General features: G+C 41.5%; 1 protein-coding gene across 4 annotated transcripts in view; it reads left to right on the top strand.

The window, feature by feature from the left end:
* The window catches only part of efr3a (EFR3 homolog A (S. cerevisiae)), a 264,071-nt gene that overhangs the window by 65,113 nt on the left and 180,040 nt on the right, over positions 1 to 18,918 (top strand). For 3 of the 4 annotated variants that reach the window (XM_078540593.1, XM_078540590.1, XM_078540591.1), the window contains exon 3: positions 13,661 to 13,798. The exons of the other annotated variant lie outside the window; for it this stretch is intronic. In XM_078540593.1, the coding sequence (XP_078396719.1) occupies positions 13,699 to 13,798 (100 nt within the window). In that variant the 5' untranslated portion in view covers positions 13,661 to 13,698. The remainder of the gene's footprint in view (positions 1 to 13,660; positions 13,799 to 18,918) is intronic. 4 annotated transcript variants of the gene reach the window in all.

Genomic DNA, 18,918 nt, shown 5'->3' with positions numbered 1-18,918 from the left:
GTTCCGCTTTTGCATTGGCTGCCGGGTCGCCATTAGACCCGGTGGATATTGAGCTCCAGCCCCCGCTCGCCCCTCCTCGCTGATGCCGCTGTCGCGTAATACGTAGGGCGGGCCTTAATTGGCCGCCGAGCCGATCGCAGGTGGCGGTCAGTTTCCCGAGTCCCCCAATGAATGTAAAATCCTGGCCTTTGTTTCATCCTCACCACTTGCCTTCCCACCTATTTTTGTGTCATCCGCAAACTTGGCGATGGTACATTCATTTCTCTCATCCAAGTCATTAATATATATTGGAAATAATTGTGGCCTCAGCACTGAGCCCTGTGGCACTCCATTAGTTACAGGTTGCCATCCTGAGTTTGGCCCCCTAATCCCAACTCTGTCTTCTATTAGTTAGCCAATCCTCTATCCATGCTAATATACTACCCCCAACACCATGGGCTCTTATCTTAAGTAGCCTTATGTGCGGTACCTTATCGAATGCCTTTTGGAAATCTAAATATATTACATCTACTGGTTCCCCTTTATCCTTGTTACTTCCTCAAAGAATTCTAATAACTTTCAGTCATGATTTCACCTTCATGAAGCCATGCAGACTCTGCCTGATTATATTATGTATCTCTAAATGCTCTGCTATTACATCCTTTATAATAGACCTCTGTCTTTGGGAAAATGTTAAAGTGAACTGGCCTATAGTTACCTGTTTTTTGTCTCTCTCCCTTTTTGATTAAGGGTGTAACTTTGGCAGTTTTCCAATCCTCTGGAACTTCTCCAGAATCTAAGGATTCTTGGAAGATTACTACCAGTGCATCCACTATCTCTGTAGCTACTTCCTTTAATATCCTAGGATGCAACCCATCAGGACCAGGGGACTTACTGGCCTTTAGCCCCATTAGTTTTCCTAGTGTATTTTCTCTAGTTATAGCTATTGTATTTATTTCCTACCCCCTTTTGCCCTTGATTACTTAGTATTTTTGGAATGCTGTTCGTATATTAACTGTGAAGACTGATGTGAAGTATTTATTCAACTCCTCTGTCGTTTCCTGGTTTCCCATAATTATTTCCTCAGCCTCATTCTCTTAAGGGGCCAATGTTCACTTTGGCCTCTCTCTTCCTTTTTCTATATTTGAAGAAGCTTTCTGTCCGTTTTTATATTACTTGCTAGTTTACCTTCCAAGTTTATTTTCTCCCTAATTTTTTTGGTCATCTTTTGTTGGATTTTAAAACTTTCTCAATCCCCTGGCTTACCACTAATCTTTGCCACATGTATGTTTTTTCTTTCAATTTGATACTATCCTTAACTTCCTTGGTTAACCATGGTTGGTTTCTCCCCTTCTGAGAATCCTCCTTTCTCACTGGGATATATCTTTGTTGTGAGTCATGAACTATTTTCTTAAACATCTTCCATTGTTCATCAACTGTCTTTTCTGCTAAACTCTTTTCCCAGTCCACTCCAGCCAACTCTATCCTCATTTGTTTGAAATTACCCTTATTTAAGTTTAGCGCAGTTGTTTCCGACCCAAGATTCTCACTCTCAAACTGAGCGCTGAATTCCACCATGTTATGGTCACTGTTTCCTGGGGATCTTTTACTCTGAGATCATTTATTAAACCTGCCTCATTACACATTACCAGATCCAAAATGGCCTGATCCCTGGTTGGAACGACGACATATTGTTCTAGGAAACTATCCTGGATACGCTTTTTGAATTATTGCTTCTGGCTACCTCTGCCGGTGATTTTCCCAATCTACATGAAGATTAACGTCACCCATGATTAATTTATTTCCTTTTTTTGCATGCCCTCGTTACCTCCTGATTTATTCTATGTTCTACAGTATAGCTCCTGTTAGGGGGCCGATAGACTACTCCCACCAGTGTCATTTTCTGCTTGTTATTTCTTGCCTCCATATGAATTTTACATCTTCCAGTCCAAGATAATATCTTCCTGTCGCACTTATTCCATCATGTACTGGTATGGCACAGTCATATGGTAAATGCCGAGCTGCTCAAATCCCAGAGGGAAACTTGAAACGGCTGCCACAACTGTTTTGACATTTGTATTTTAATTCGAGACGCATGCCTTCAATTCTGTAGTAATAAGTGAGGTTCTTGTTTCCAAAACTAAATTAAACATTTATTAATAAAATAAGAGATTTTAAGCACATAGGTCTACAAATTACGACTATAATAACTCCTTAATCCCCTGATTAATCTGGTTCCCAGTTATGCTTCCATTAAGTCAACAGTAAAACAAAATATAAATTTAACACATCCAGGCAAAGCACACAATACCCTGGACAGTGATACGCAAAGTGAAGTTTCTTAGCTTCGGTTCATATAGACAGCAACGTGATGCATAGAGGCTGGAGGCTTTTTACATTTGTTAGATCTTACATCCCTTCCCCTTACACACAACCTCATCTCCTTTTATATATGTTTCTTCCTTTTTAATGTAAATTCCATTATTCCAATATGTCTTTTCAACTTTTTTCATAATATAAATCTTTCATAGTTCTCGTATTATCAGTAACCTTTGGGAAAAATAAACACTGTTTGGCTTTGCTTCTTATGGCTAGGTGTAAAATCTTACCATCTCTCTGAAATTCAAACTAACCTAATTTATCTAAAAATGCAAATGTTCCTCACATCTCATATTCTGAAGTTTCAGCCGTGTTTACGTATTTAGCATTTCAAACCCAGCTTCCCTCTCGATAATGCGAAAGCTTCAGACCAGCTGCTTCCAGTTAAATTAAATTACGCACACATGCACATGCACGTAGACACAGAGAAACTAATCTAAACCCCAGTATTAACCTACCTTTACAATAAATCACGACTACTAACAAAGCTTCCCTACCACCCTTTCCTTGCTCCCTGTCCTTTTGAAAAGTCACATACCCCTGAATATTTCGTTCCCAGCTTTGATCTCCTTGTGACCATGTCTCCGTGATGGCTATAAAATCATACCCATTAAGCTCTATTTGTGCTGTTAATTCATTTATTTTGTTCAGAATCCTACGTGCACTTAAGTAAAGAGCTATTAATTTTGCCTTTTTACCATTTTTCCCTCCCATGGCTTATTTTGCTGCTGTTATTTAATGTTTGTACACTCTGTCCCAAAGAATCATAGAAATGTTACAGCACAGAAGGAGGCCATTCAGCCCATCTTGTCCATGCCAGCCTGAGGGCACCCAGGTGTCCTTTCTAAGCCCACCTTCCTGCACCCGGCCTATAGCCCTGCAGCTTACGCACTTAAGGTGCAGATCCAGGTACTTTTTAAAAGAGTTTAGAGTTTCTGCCTCTGCCACCAACTTGGGCAGTGAATTCTAGACACCTGCTACCCTCTGCGTTAAAAAGTTCTTCCTCGTGTCCCCCCTACACCTTCTGCCACTTACCTTGAATCTATGCCCCTGGTTCTAGAATTCTCCACCAAGGGAAACAATTTTATCCTGTCCACTCTATCTATTCCCCTCATAATTTTGTACACCTCAGTCAAGCCACCTCTCAGCCTTCTTTCTAAGGAAAATAACCCCAACCTATCCAATCTCTCCTCGTAGCTACACTTTTCTAACCCTGGCAACGTTCTTGTAAACCTCCTCTGCACTCTCTCCAGAGCTATTACATCCTTCCTGTAATGTGGTGACCAGAACTGCACACAATACTCCAGTTGTGGCCTCACCAGTGTTCTTTACAATTATATCCTTACTTTTATACTCTATATCTCTGCCAATGAAGGAGTGCATTGCATATGGCTTCTCTACAACCTTGTCTGCTTGAACTGCTGCCTTCACGGACATGTGTACTTGTATGCCAAGATCTCTCACTTCATCTACCCCTCTTAGTATATTCCCATTTATTGTGTAATCCCTGTAACTGTTTGACATCCCTAAATGTATGACTTCACACTTCTCTATGTTAAAATCCATCTGGCACTTTACCGCCCACTCCACCAACCCATCTATATCATTTTGGAGATTATGGCTATCCTCTACACTATCCACTACTCGGCCAATCTTTGTGTCATCTGCAAACTTCCCAATCGTGCCCTCCACGTTCATGTCCAAATCGTTAATATATAACACAAACAGCAAGTCCCAACACCGGGCCCTGTGGAACACCACTTGAGACAACTTTCCATTCACAAGGGCATCCATCGACCATTACTCTTTGTTTCCTGTTACAAAGCCAACCTTTTATCCAGTTTGCCACATTACCCTGAATCCCATGGGCTTTTACTTTCCTGACCAATCTGCCATGTGGGACCTTGTCAAATGCCTTGATAAAATCCACGTACAAACATGCACTGCACTACCTTCATCAACCCTTCTTGTCACTTCCTCAAAGAATTCAATCAAATTTGTGAGGCAAGACCTTCCTTTAACAAATCCATGCTGACCATCCCTGACTAGTCCATGCCTTTCCACATGACGGTTAGTCCTAGTTCTCAGGATTGATTCTACTAATTTGCTCACCACCGATGTAAGACTAACTGGCCTATAATATTTTGACATTTCCTTTGATCCCTTTTGAAACAATGGAACTACGTTTGCATTTCTCCAGTCCTCTGGTACCTCCCCTGTATCTAGTGAAGATTGGAAAATCATCCTCAGAGCATCTGCTATCTCTTCCCTGACTTCCTTCAGCAGCCACGGAAACAATCCATCTGGCCCTGGTGACTTATCCACTTTCAAGGATTTCAACCCTTTGAGTACTTCCTCTCTCTTTATGACTATCCCGTCCAATATCTCGCAGTGCTCCTCCTGGACTACGATATCTACATCCTCCCTTTCCTTTGTAAACACAGAGACAAAATATTCATTCAAAACCCTTTCCACATCTACACACAAGTTTCCACCTTCATCTCTGATAGGTCCCACTTTTTCCTTAACTAACCTTTTAGCATTAATGTATTGATAAAACATCTTTGGGTTATCTTTAAGTTTACTTGCTAATCTTTTTTTCATGGCCTCTCTTTGATTTTCTTATTTGCTTTTTTACTTCATCCCTGTACTTCCTATATTTGTCTAGGCTATCTGCAGTGCTTAGTTCTTTGTGCCTATTGTGCGCTTTCTTTTTCTGTTTGATCTTCCCCTGTATTCCTCTAGACAACCAAGGAGGTCTAGATTTGGCAGTACCACTCTTATTTTTGTAGGGGGCACGTCTATTTTGTACAATTAAGATCTCGCTTTTTAGTGCTTCCCACTGTTTTCCACTGTTTTATCCTCCAGCAGTGATGTCCAGTCCACCTCAGCCAAGTTCCTTCTCGTTTCTGCAAAATTTGCCTTCTCCCAGGTCAAGACTTTTACTCCTGCCTTGCCTCTGTCCTTTTCCATGGTAATGCTAAATCTAACTGAATTGTGATCACTGTCCCCGATATGGTCGCCAACTGTCCCTTCACCCACTTGCCCTTCTTCGTTCCCCAAGACTAGGTCTAGAATTGCATCTCTTCTCCTTGGGTTTCTTACTCATTGGTTGAAAATATTTTCCTGGACACACTGCATGAATATTTCTCCCTCAGTGCCCCTTATATTGTTTGAATCCCAGTTGATATTAGGATAGTTGAAGTCTCCTACTATTATTGCCCTCTTGTTCTTACAAGCAGAAATTTGCCTACATATTTGTTCTTCTATCTCCCTTTTCACTATTTGAGGGTCTGTAGTATACTCCCAGTAGTGTGACTGTCCCTTTTTTATTTCTAAGCTCAATCCATAAAGCCTCGTTTGTTGACTCATTTAGTATACCTTCCCTTCTCACAACTGGAATTGATTCTTTGACCATTAGTGCTACCCGCCCCCCCTCCTTTTTTATCTCCTACTCTATCGTGTCTGAAAACTCTATAACCAGGGATATTTAGCTGCCAGTTTTGTCCCTCCTTTAGCCAGGTCTCCGTTATAGCAGTGACATCCTGCTGCCATGTTGTACCTGTGCCCTTAACTCTACCTTGTTTGTAATACTCTTTGCATTGAAGTATAAACAGATTAACCCCATCAATTTCCCTTGCTGGACACTTTTTTGTAAATTTTGCTTCTCCTGTAACTCCATGTCTATCATAACGTCCCTAGCTAATGTTCTACCTCAATTTTTCTGATCTGAATCTGACCTACCTGATCCTACTCCTGGGATCCCATCCCCCGCCACAGTAGTTTAAATATTCCCCAACAGAACTAGCAAAAGCCCCCGCAAGGACACTGGTCCCAGCTTTGCCTGGGTGCAGCCCGTCCGGTTTGTACAGGTCCCACCTTCCCCAGAACCGGTCCCAGTGCCTCAAGAATCTGAATCCCTCCCGGCTACACCATCTCTCCAGCCACGTGTTCATTTGGTCTATCCTCTTATTCCTGCTCTCGTTAGCACGTGGCACTGGGAGTAATCCTGAGATTAGTACATTTGAGGTCCTGCATTTTAATTTATCTCCTAACTCCCTGTACTGAGCTTGCAGGCCCTCATCCCTTAGTTTACCTATGTCGTTGGTACCAATGTGTACCACGACCACTGGCTGTTTACCTTCCCTTCCCAGAATGTCCTGCAGCTGCTCCGTGACATCCTGGACCCTGGCACCAGGGAGGCAACATACCATCCTTGGTTCACGTTTGCGGCCACAGAAGCTGTGCCCCTAACTATTGAATCCCCTATCACTATAGCCCTGCCACTTGTTTTCCTCCCACCCCTCTGAGCAGCAGAGCCACCCACGGAGCCGTGAACTTGGCTGTTTCCACTTTCCCCTGAGAGGCCATCCCCCTCCCTCCCTCCCTACAGTATCCAAAGTGGTATATCTGTTAGAGAGGGGGATGACCACAGGGGACTCCTGCACTACCCTCCTGAGTCTTTTACTGTTCCTGATGGTCACCCATTCCCTTTCTATCTGTGTCATCTTCACCTGCGGTGTGACCACCTCGCTAAACGTGCTATCCACGATTTGCTCAGCATCATGGATGCTCCACAATGAGTCCACCCACAGCTCCAGCTCCGAAATCCGATTAGCTAGAAGCTGCATTTGGACACACCCTCCGCACACATGGTCACCAGGAACGCTGGAAGCATCCCTCATTTCCCACATCCTGCAGGAGGAGCATATCATGGGTCTGAGATCTCCTGCCATGATGTCCCTCTCGATTAAGCTAGTTACTCCCTTAAAAAAATACGCTAGCTCGGGGCCTTATTTATGTTAGTTAGGAACCTTGTTTCTTGACTAATTATGCTTGTACAGTACTACTCTATACTTTTATTTTAGCTCCTACCTCAGCATTAAGGAATGAATTACTTTAATAGAAAAAAAACTCGCCAGGATTTACTCAACAATCAGCTGCTTTTTTTTAAAAAATCCACTTTCTGAAAAGTGTCCCTCGCAGGTCTGGTGCACTCCTGAAGGTACTGTCTCTCCCTTTTTTTTGGTTTGAGGAGAAGGGAGGGATGGAAACACTACAGCAATGTAATGTTTGGGGCTATTCCGTTCTTTGTCAGGGGGTCTTCCTCGATCCCCTTCTGAGTTGCGGTAACTGCGCTGACTGCTCCCAGAATGCTTCTCAGTCACTTCTCACTACCGGCCTCTGTTGGATCCCTTCCTGTCACACTCTGGGTATCATTACCTGAATCGCTGCCCTGCAAGGCTGCCATATCCTTTTGCCTTGTAAACGTACATATTCCCTGTCCAGAACCCTCCCATCCACCCCCACCCGACCTCTGCTCCACCGATTTAATTTAAAGCCCTCTCTACAGTCCCAGTTATTCGATTCACTAGGACACTGGTCCTAGCACAGTTCAAGTGAAGTCTGTCCTACTGGAACAGCTCCTTTCTACCCCAGTACTAGTGCCAGTGCCCCATGAACTGAAACCCATTCCTCCCACGCCAGTCTTTGACTCTCACATTTAACTGCTTGACTTTATTTAAACAAATGCCCGTTTGCCCGTGGCTCAGTGAGTAATACCAAAATGATTACCTTGGAGGTTCTGCTTTTTTAATCTGGCTCCCCTAACTGTTCAAATTCTTTCAGCAGAACCTCCTCTCTAGTCTTCTCAATGTTGTTGGTACCAACATGCACAATGACATTTGGATCCCTCCTCTCCCACTCCATTTTCCTCTCCAGCTCTGAGGAGATGTCCTTAACCCTGGCACAGACAAGTAACACAGCCTTCAGTACTCATGCTCACGGCTGCAGTTAAAAGTATCTATCCCCCTAATTATACTGTCCCCTACCACTACTACGTTCGTATTTCCTCCCCCCACTTGAATGGCTCCCTGTACCATGGTGTTGTGGTCAGTTCGTTCAACTTCCCTGCAGTCCCCACTCTCGTCCACACAGCTTGCAAGAATCTCGTAACTGTTGGACAATTGTAGGGGCCGAGGCTCCTCGAACACTACGCCCTTGGTCCCCATAGCTGCCTCACCTGCAGTCACACCCTCCTGTCCCTGATCATGGGCCAAATTTGAATTACCTAATCTGAGGGGTGTGACCACCTCCTGGAGCAAAGTGTCCAGGTAACTTTTCCCCTCCCTGATGTGGCGCAATGTCTGCAGCACGGACTCCAGCTCCTCAGCTCAGATCTGAAATTACTCGAGCTGCAGACTCTTACCACAGATGTGTTTGCTCTGGATCATCTTAGTGTCCAGCAGCTCCTGCATGCTGCAGCAGCAACACATCACCTGTCCTGTCATCACTATCGTATTTTGTTAAATTTATTAATTAGTTACTCTAGTATCCCTGCTCTTTATACTTGAAGAATCCTATGCTCTTTACACTTTATTGTAATTAATTTTTTTACACCAGTATCAATCTTATACTTAACAAGCTATTTTTAAGAAAAAGAGGGGAAAAAAGACTAGAGACCTAAACACAAACTAAAGACCTTACTTTTAAGACTAGAAATACTCACCAATCCTACTCGCCAATCAGCTGCTTTCCCTGCACTCGTGTCACGTTGTGGTTTGTGACGTCACTCTGCTGCTGGTCTCTCTGCAGGATTCACGTCTTTTATCCTCTCCCGCTCACCTCTCGCTCAAAATATACTGTTTTGAGCCTTAAGAATAGAATAAACCTTAAAATCACTTACCAGATACTTACCAATTAACCAGCTTCTTCTGGAGCAGAGCAAGAATCAATTCCTGGAGGCTGAAAAAGTTTAGGCAAAAGCAACCAAACACCTCTTTCCCTTTCTCCGCTTAGCTCCCTGGAGGGCTCAACTCCAGCACTTTTAGAGGAGGAATTCATCAAGGCTCCTTAGACAGCACCTTCCAAACCAACGACCACTACCATATTGAAGGACAAGGGCAGCAGATGGATGGGAACACCACCACCTGGAAGTTATCCTCCAAGTCACTCACCATCCTGACTTGGAAATATATCGCCATTCTTCACTGTCTCTGGGTCAAAATCCTGGAACTCCCTTCTTAACAGCACTGTGGGTGTACCTACACCACATGGACAGCAGCAGTTCAAGAAGGCAGTTCACTACCTTCTCAAGTGCAACTAGGGCTGGGCAATAAATGCTGGCCCAGCCAGTGAAGCCCACATCCCGTGAACGAATAATAAAAAAAAATGATGCTCTCGAACAGCCAACAGAAAGCACCAGCTGCCACTATGGGTCGTTTTGGGTTTGGGGTTTCTTTCGGGTTTGCCTGTTACCCTAAGAATACTACCATAGACTGTTATTCATAAAACCCATTCCTGTTTAGTTACGGATCTATATACATCTCATTAGTCTACACAAGGTTGTACTTCTACTTCCCACCAGGTCTAGGAGGTGTCAGCTGTGGCTCAGTTCATAGCACCCTCGCCTTTGAATCAGAGGGTTGTGGGTTCATGTCCCACTCCCGGAAACCAAGAACTGTGATTGTACTCGAAAGAGTTGCAATCTGTGACTGTTGATAACTCGAAAGAGTTTCCCACGAGGTCTGTCTTAATCATGTGACATTGCATCATAGTTACATCAGAAGCACCTGATACGGATGTAACTACTGATGTTAACCTTTACTCTATAAGTGGTAAGATCAACCAAGCTGAATTCTGTGGGAAAGTTGGGAAGTGAGGAGGGATAAGGCACGACTGTTTTTCAGTTCTCTAGCTATGTAGATTTTCATGCTAATTGAAGGTGGAATAAAACTTTGTGGGACGAAATTAGTAGTGCTGTCTTGTTGTTTATTTTACGTTCATAAGTTTAATGCAGTAGAAGCTCAAATAGGTGGCAAATTGTGAAAATGAATAAAGGTGTTCCTGGAGTCAAAAGAGCTTCTGAGCAGATGGAGAGCTTACATGTTTCTGCACAGGCCAATGAAGTTTCTCTTGGAAACTATATTTTCTACAGCAAATGAACTGGATTCCAGTGCAGTTTGAAGTATTTTTCTCCAGTGTAAATACAGTATTGATAATTGTTCAATAACTGCTCTTAATTCAAATCTTTTGGTAAATTAGGATTAGACGCACAAGAATTTGTTTAATGGATGAGGGTAGCATTAACTATAATTAGTTTTATGCTGAGAAAAGTGATTATTTGGGATGCAAAACTGAATTGTAAGTAGAATCTGCAGGAATATTGCTCTACCCAAGGATGGACAATATTCCACTTAAATGATTTTCTTGGATAAATTCATCGTAAAAGCCAGCAAAGCACAATTTTTTGTTTTGGTTAGTGGGACAGGTCCTCACAGCACCTGGCCTTAATTTACAGCTTTTCTGGAAAACAGATGGATGTTCTACACAAGAAAGGCTTGTAATGAAAAACAAAAACAAAAGTACCTGGAAAAACGCAGCAGGTCTGGCAGCATCTGCGGAGAGGAACACAGTTAACGTTTCGAGTCCGTATGACTCTTCAGGGGACTCGAAACGCCAACTGTGTTCCTCTCCGCAGATGCTGCCAGACCTGCTGAGTTTTTCCAGGTATTTTTGTTTTTGTTTTGGATTTCCAGCATCCACAGTTTTTTGCTTTTAGGCTTGTAATGAAGCTATGTATTATGTTCTCAAATGCAAACTGGAGCATTCCCTGTTGCGTGGTTTAGCTTTTAAGATGGTAATCAGTTCACTCTTTATAACTAGATGAAGGTCACTAGTAAAGAATCTGTATATCCTGTTTTATTTCTACCAAAACAAGTACAGAGTACAAGTATAGAAGTATAGTTTATTTTAGACCTGCAGCACTGAACCACTTACAGCTTGTTTCACAGCACTTGCGTTATTTTTCATCAAAGGATTTGAAACAAGAACAGCTATTGAACAATTAACACCATATCACATTTTATACAGGAGAAAAATTTTGTTTTAAGGTGCCATTGTTGCAACATAACATCTTCATGTGCAGGTGTTTGCAATCCCATTTGAGTCTACCTTGCATTATGTACATCACAGCCAGTATCGAGTTAGCCTTTCTGCTTAAGCAGATTAACCAGATGACCATTCTTCTGAAATGTCAGTGAACAAACAAATGCCCCTCCTCCCGTTGCAGTCTATTGCATTCCCTACTGTAGCGAAATGAGAGTTACAGCCTGCTTTAAATTTGTATTCAGTTAGCATTTCCATGAACAAAGTAATCTGGATTACCTTCTTAAAAAACATATTTTAAATTGTTACTAGGAGCAATTATATTTTCTTACTGTAGTAGTGCTAAATGTTGTAAAAAGTCCTCGCACTAGTGAGACACATCAGAGGATGTGTTTGCATAGTGCCAGTTATTGTGAGTAATCAATAACTACTTTGCCACACAATTGAAGTAGTTCTGAATTGAGCAAACGTGCATTTGTTTTTAAATAGTTTAGCCATTAGACATCTACACATGTGCATTCTGAGATTCATTGGGTTTTTGTATGTTTTGCTCTACAAATCCTGTCTCCAGGTACTTGATAGCTATAGAAATGAGTTTTGATATGTCGTTAGTTTCTTTGTTACAATACTCAAGAGAACTAACTTTGGTGAAAGTACATCAGTTTTTTCAGAGGCTGTTATAGCTTGAGTTTGCAATATCCAAAAATCAGCACGTGGCCTTTTAGGTGTTCTCCCAAATCTTATAAGAACCAGACAACTCACGCAATCCCATTTTATACCACTCCAAATTGCTATGCAATTGATCAGAACACTCGATCAATCCCTCACTTCTACCTTTTGTCTTTATCCCCAGTAAAATCTTTACTCTCCTCCCACTTGGTGCTTTCTCACTAACATGGCCCCATCTTTTCACCTTTAAGTCCAGGGATTCAGACCTGAGTGCATCTGGGGTACAACTGATTTAGTCCTTCTCCGTCAGATCTAGCTGGACCACAGCAAGTCGGGTCTCACTTTCCTCTGTCAAAATCACTAACTACTGTAAGGTCATCCTCAAATGAAAATCCCTGGATTTTTTTCCTCCCCACAATCATGCTTAAACCACTCTTTCCCACCGCCCCTCCCCAAACAGAAGTGTGAGGAACTCATGGACCTTGTGTCAATAAGATTGAGATCATCTGTTCCTCAGCTACACCCACCAAACCGAGGTTTACGGGTGTACAAGAACCACAAACAGTAATGAGATAATGATCAGCTGAATGTGTTTGAGTAATGTCAGCTAAGGGATAAATATTGAGCAAGACACTGGGAGACCACCTCTGCTCTTTTTTGAAATAGTGCCTTGCAATCTTTTGCATCATGTGAGAGGTCAGGCAAAGGCTCGGTTTAAAATCTCAACAGGCTACACCTTCAACAGCACAGCGCTCTTTTTTGGTACTGTAATGACATGTCAGCTTAAATTGTGCTCAGGTTTCTGCAGTGAGCCTTAAACCCACAAGATTCTAGCCGCTAAGGTGCTACCACTGAGCTAAGGTGGATACCTCCAACAATAACACACAGACCTCTGCCTTAATATCTAATAGTTCCTGAAGTGAAGTTGTGGAACTGCAGGACACAAAAATACAGCATTGCAAGTTAAAATATACTGAAGGCCCATGGTGCCCTTAATGCTCCTCCTGCTTCTTAACTGCAAACTTAAAAAGGGGTGGGGGGGTGAAATCAGTGAGTTTTAGGCATATGAAATGTCTGATACTGCTAGGTTAAGTGTACTTTTTAAATCCTTGTTTTGGATGACCTTTATTTAAACGTGTGTTTCCATTACTATATTGCATTAGTTTCTTCATTGGCTTGTAGTTTTGAGATTGCACCTTGCAAACCTAGCACAAGTCGATATTGCTGTGTTGCTCATCTGAATGCATGCTGCTGTTCCCTGTAGTTTGTTATCCCTCCTGAATCCATGTGTGCTTTTCAGTCTAATCTTTGCTATGGTTGTTCAGGATAACATTACTGGTACCTGACCTCCCTAGGTGGCAGAGGCTACAAGGTTTGTATAAATGATCCATTCCAAATCTGCTAAATTAAAAAGGAAAACTCCAGCATTGGGTGAGCATGTAATTAAACGCTTCCAATATGTTTTCTCAGCTGGAGAAACTTACTTCATTTAAACTTTCAGTTTGCATCCTTCTGGACTGACACATGACCAGTATCTCCCTCATTCTAAAAGGGGAACTTTTTAACATTAAATAATCACCATTGTATTTTGAAGTCTTGTATCCCCAGTTTTGACATCCTGTTTGCCTAGTCAGTGGCCATACTTGATGTTAATTGGAAGCGTATTTATCTGATATAACCTCATCTAGTGTTACTGTAAACAGAATCCGAAGATAATCTGTCTGACTGTGGGTATACAATTCTGTAGGTGCAGTGAAATCTAAGTCTTAAGTGTGAAGCTACAGAATGTACAGGATGCGAAGGTATATTCAGGTACCAAGAGCTGAACCTGAACAAGTCTACAGGTTTAACACTGGGTGGGAATCAAGACCCTTACTTTCCTGTGGTAAGTTAGAATAATGTACCTTATATTTATACTGCACTTTATCTAGATTTGTATGATAAAACAATGTTTCTGTGGGAGATATAATTAGTATGATATCTGAAAAATACAATACTAACATTCTCTCACAAGGAACCCTATAATAATACTATGGACTGATTTTTATAAGTCTGTATGTATAAATCTTTCAAACCTTTGGACTGAAACACTGGTATAGAATTTCTGCAGGGGTGCATTGATCTCCCATATAACTTTGGAAAAGCCAGAGAAAACTGTTGTTCACAATGTTTCTCGTGTTCTGCTGACCTTCCACTGAAGTTACGACAGATGATTGGAGAATCCTGAGGAAATTCCAAGCAGATATGTTTAACAATATACATTGTATGTTGTATTCTTAAAACTAGACTTACATTTATTAGTTGTATAGTTGTGCATTGTTTTTACAGCACAGAAACATGCCATTTGGCCCACTTGGCCTTTGGTGTTTAACCCTTACATAATGTTAAAGACCTCCATCAAGTCATCTTTGAGGCTATCTCCTAGAGAAAAGAGCTCTAACCAGTTCAATCTTTCCTGTTGAATATAATCTCGTTGTTCTGGTATCACTCTAGTAACCCTTTTTTTTACACCGCCTCCAGTGCCTGTGTCCTTTTTTATAATCTGGAGATCAGACTGTTTCCAAGTGGTCTAACCGTTGGTTCTGTGTGATGTAATTTCTCTGCTTTTTGATTCTATACTTCTAGGAATAAAGCCTAATGCTTTTTTTAAAGCCTTATTGACCTGTATCATTACTTTTTGTGCTTTGTATTTGTACTTCCAGGTTCTTCCGCTCCCTTATCTCATTTAGATACTTATTTTCCAAGGAGTGTGTGGTCTCCTTATTCTTTCAACCCAAATGCACCACTTACCGTCATTGAAGTTCATTTGCCAATTACATTTCCATTTGGCAAGTTAATTAATGTTTTCCGTTGCTCTTCTGCAATAACTGCACCTACCAATTTGGTGCCATCTGCAAGTTTTGAAATGGTACTTTCGATTAATGAGAGCAATTGTTCATGTAAATTGTGAATAGAAGTGAATTCCAGCACTGATCTTTGATCCTTCCCACCTTTTTTGCCTGTCTGAGGGGACCACCTTTAGCATTTACTCACATTCTCCCTCCCTCTCCCCTCCCATCCTCATTTTTCTTTTTAAATTTGTATATGTAGAATGCTGTCCTATTTTTTACATTCCTTGATTTAATTTCATAGTTTCCCTTTGCCTTCCGAATTGTTTTTGATCTCTTTCCTAAGCTGTTTGTATTCCCTTTTGCCATTCTCAACTTTTTTGCCTGTGCACTTAATGTATGCCTTTTCCTTCAGCTTGCCCTTTATTTCTTTTCTTTAGTTTGGCCTTTATTTCTTCATTCATCCATGCTGTGTCCTTACTTGCTAGTTTGTTCTTGATTTTCAGTGGGATATATTTCTCCTGGACCCTCTTAATCACCATATTAAATGTTTCCCACTGCTAATCTATTTCTTTAGTTCCATTGTCATACCCTTATCAGCTTTTCTTTTCCAATGTATTACCTTGTCTTTATCTTATGCCCTTCGCAATCTTAAACCTTAGGATGTGATCACCCTTGCCTAAATGTTCCCCTGTATCTCTTTTTTTTAATTCTTTCATGGGAAATGAGTGTCGCTGACAAGGCCAGCATTTGTTGCCCACCCCTAATTGCCCTTGAACATAGTGGCTTCTTAGGCCATTTCAGAGGGCAGTTGAGAGTCAACCAAATTGCTGTGGATCTGAAGTCACATGTAGGCCAGACCAGGTAAGGATGGCAGATTTCCTTCCCTAAAGGACATTAGTGAACCAGATGGGTTTTTACCGACAATCAAAAGTAGTTTCATGGTCACCATTATTGAGACTCGCTTTATATTCCAGATTTATTAACTGAATTAAAATTTCACCAGCTGCTGTGGTGGGATTTGAACCCATGTCCCCAGAGCATTAGCCTGGACCTCTAGATTACTAGTCCAGCAATATTACCACTACACCACCATCTCCCCACGTTCTCGTTCATTTCTCATTGCTAGCTCCAGCAGTGCTCCCTCTTTTTATATGCTGGTTAACTGTGGTAAGTAAGGAAAAGGTGTCAAATTGAATCTAATCTATTTTGTAGATTTTTGTTTGTTCTGTCCAAATGGCTACTGCACTTAATTTCTGGCGCCAGACGGATGGACAGTTGGGCCATTTGGAAGACAACAGTAATTGTTGCTAAAAGTGTTGCCTTTAATTCTCAACTATAATATTGTTATGGTTGGCAGTGTATTTTGGTTGTAGTGACCTTGACTGAATGCACCAGCAATGATGTCTGTTCTGCGTTAGTGTGTGGGTGCTGACATCTGTTGCTGTATGTAACATTCCCTTAACTATTACACAGGAAATGCGTTTTAACTCCAGTTTATTCAATCCAGATCCATTCTTACATCATTGAAGTTTGTCTTCCCCATGTTAATTAGTCTTACTCTGGATTGTTCCTTGTCCTTTTCCATAGCCAACTTAAACCTTATGATGCAATGATGACTGTCCCATAAATGTTCTCCTACTGATACTTGATGTACTTGGCCAACTCATTCCCAAGAACCAGATCTAGCAGTGCTTCCTTTCGTGTTGGACTGGAAGCATACTGCTATGGAAAATTTTCCATGAACGCAGCAGAGGATGTCTTGCCGCCACACCCCCCCTGCCCTATACGCTATTAAGATATCAATCTGTATTCAAATAATTAAAGTTTCCTATTATAACTACTCTAAAATGTTTGCACAGCTTTGTAATTTCCTTGCAAATTTGTTCCTCTACATCCTTCCCACTAGTAGGTGGCCAGCAAGCAATGTAATTGCATCTTTTTTGTTCTTTAACTCTAGCTAAATGGATTCTGTCCTTGAACCCTGTGGGGCAACCTCTTTCTCCAGCACAGCAGTGCTGTCCTTAATCAATACTACCACCCCTCTTCTTCCTTTCCTATCTTTTCTGAACACCTTGTATCCAGGAATATTTAACACCCAGTCCTGCCCAAGGTCTCTGTTATAGCCATAACATCGTATTTCCACGTGGCAATGTGTCTGTAACTTACCAATCTTATTTACCACAAACACTCTTCCTATTAACATACATGTACAGTAATCCTGATTTAGACTTTATTACCTTCTCCCTAACCCTGACCCCACCTATTAAGTAACTAATTTTAGTGCAACCTATCTCTCCCAGTATTCTGTGCACCTTGGTATTTCTCTCTGATATTATCTCCTGGTTCTCACAACCCCGCCAAGTTAGGTTAAGCCCTCTCCAGTAGCCCTAGCAAATTTCCCCATAAGTAACTCAGCTAAACTCTGTTTAGGTGCAACCAATCCAGCCTGTACCTGTCCCATCTCGCCCAGAGCTGGTCTGAATGTCCCAGGAATCTAAAGGCCTCCCTCCACCATCTTTCCAGCCATGTATTCATCAGCTTTATCCTCCTATTTCTATAATCACTTTTGCATGATGCTGGGAGTAACCTGAAGATTACTACTTTTGAGGTTCTATTTACTGATTTCCTACCTAGCTCTCTAAATTTTGCAGGACCACATCCCTCTTTCTGCCCATGTTATTTATACCATTGTGGACCATGACTGTTAGCTGTTCACCCTCCCTCCTCTGCAGCTGCTATGACATCCTTGAACCTGGCACCAGGGAGGCAACACACCATCCTGGATTCACGTCTGTGGCCACAGGAACACCTGTCTATTCCCCCAACTATCAAATCACCTATCTCTCTTGTTCTTCCAGTCTTCCTTGTACCCCCTGTACAGCTGAACCACCTGTGGTGCTTGGACTTTTCTCTGGCTGCACTCCCCAGATGCAGCATCATTCTCACCAGTATTCAGAATACTGGTTGCAGACTGGGATGCACTCAGACGACTATGCCTGTTTCTACCTGACTGATTGGTGGTCACTGATTCCCCTATCCCCATATACCCGAAAGCTGCGGGGTGACCTCGTCCATCAAGATGCTATCCATGAAGCTCTCAACCTCACTGATGCTCCGCAGTGATGCCAGCTGCTGCTCAAGTTCCAAAACACAGAGCTGAAGCAGCTGCAACTGATGACCCTTCCTGCAGAAATAGTTATCCAGGGCACAGAAGCATCCTGGGGTTCCTACTAAGTGCAGAATGTGCACTGTAGGCACATTGTTGCAGCATGGTAGGAACAGCCCTACCATTTCTGTTAGTTAATAACCTTGTTACTTCTAATATACCTTACTGCAGCAAATTAAACCTTTTATCAAGACTAATAAACCTTACTATTTACATTTACAACTGGTAAATTATGTTGATATGTATGTAAAATTTCATTAAAGGCTGCTTTTAATAACAGTTCTTTATCTAACTCTATTTTATGATCATAGCACTTTAATTTGTGTAATTCTTGCCTTCAATGCAGGATTGTGATCAGTGTTGTGAAAAATAAACATTCTTGCTATTCTACAGTTTAAATATTTCTCTCATACCCTTGCAGTGTTTAGCTCTAGTTACTCTAGGGCATGGGATTAAGCATATTAATTAAACTAATGTATTTTGATGCTGACTGGTAAAGGCTCATCTGACCATCAGTAAAACACCATGGTGTTTTTGCTGTGCTTTGATTGACACAGGAGCATGCACTAAAGAGACTATAAACAATAGGCATTAAAATGTAGAAGTGACTGCTGTCCTGTACAAAGTACATTTGCAGATGTTGCTGTCTTCAATTTTCTTGAATTTGTTAATCCTAATTTGTGTATTATCTTTTGCTTTGGTGATTAAAAATGCTATACCACACCACAAATTACTTGATTTTAGCACAGGCTACTGTTTTTTGACTTCTGAATGTCCTTTTACTGTTGGATAAATTCAGACATGCAGTGTAGCCTAATTATGTAATATTTTCTAATTAATGTTAACTTGCATCTAAGTATTAAGGACTTTCTACTGTGTGGACTATCTGAGACTAAATAAGTTATTTATCTTGACCTTAAAAGCAATGAATACTGTACTTTTGTGCAATATTTTCCATGAATTTTGAATTCCAACGCTACCTTAAATCTACTTATTCAGAATTAATTT

This window comes from Cetorhinus maximus, chromosome 4 (genome assembly GCF_964194155.1).
Source record: "Cetorhinus maximus chromosome 4, sCetMax3.hap1.1, whole genome shotgun sequence".
In the NCBI taxonomy this organism is placed as follows: domain Eukaryota; kingdom Metazoa; phylum Chordata; class Chondrichthyes; order Lamniformes; family Cetorhinidae; genus Cetorhinus; species Cetorhinus maximus.
The sequence above is the reverse complement of the archived record's forward strand: the minus strand, read 5'-3'. Positions and strand labels throughout refer to the sequence as shown.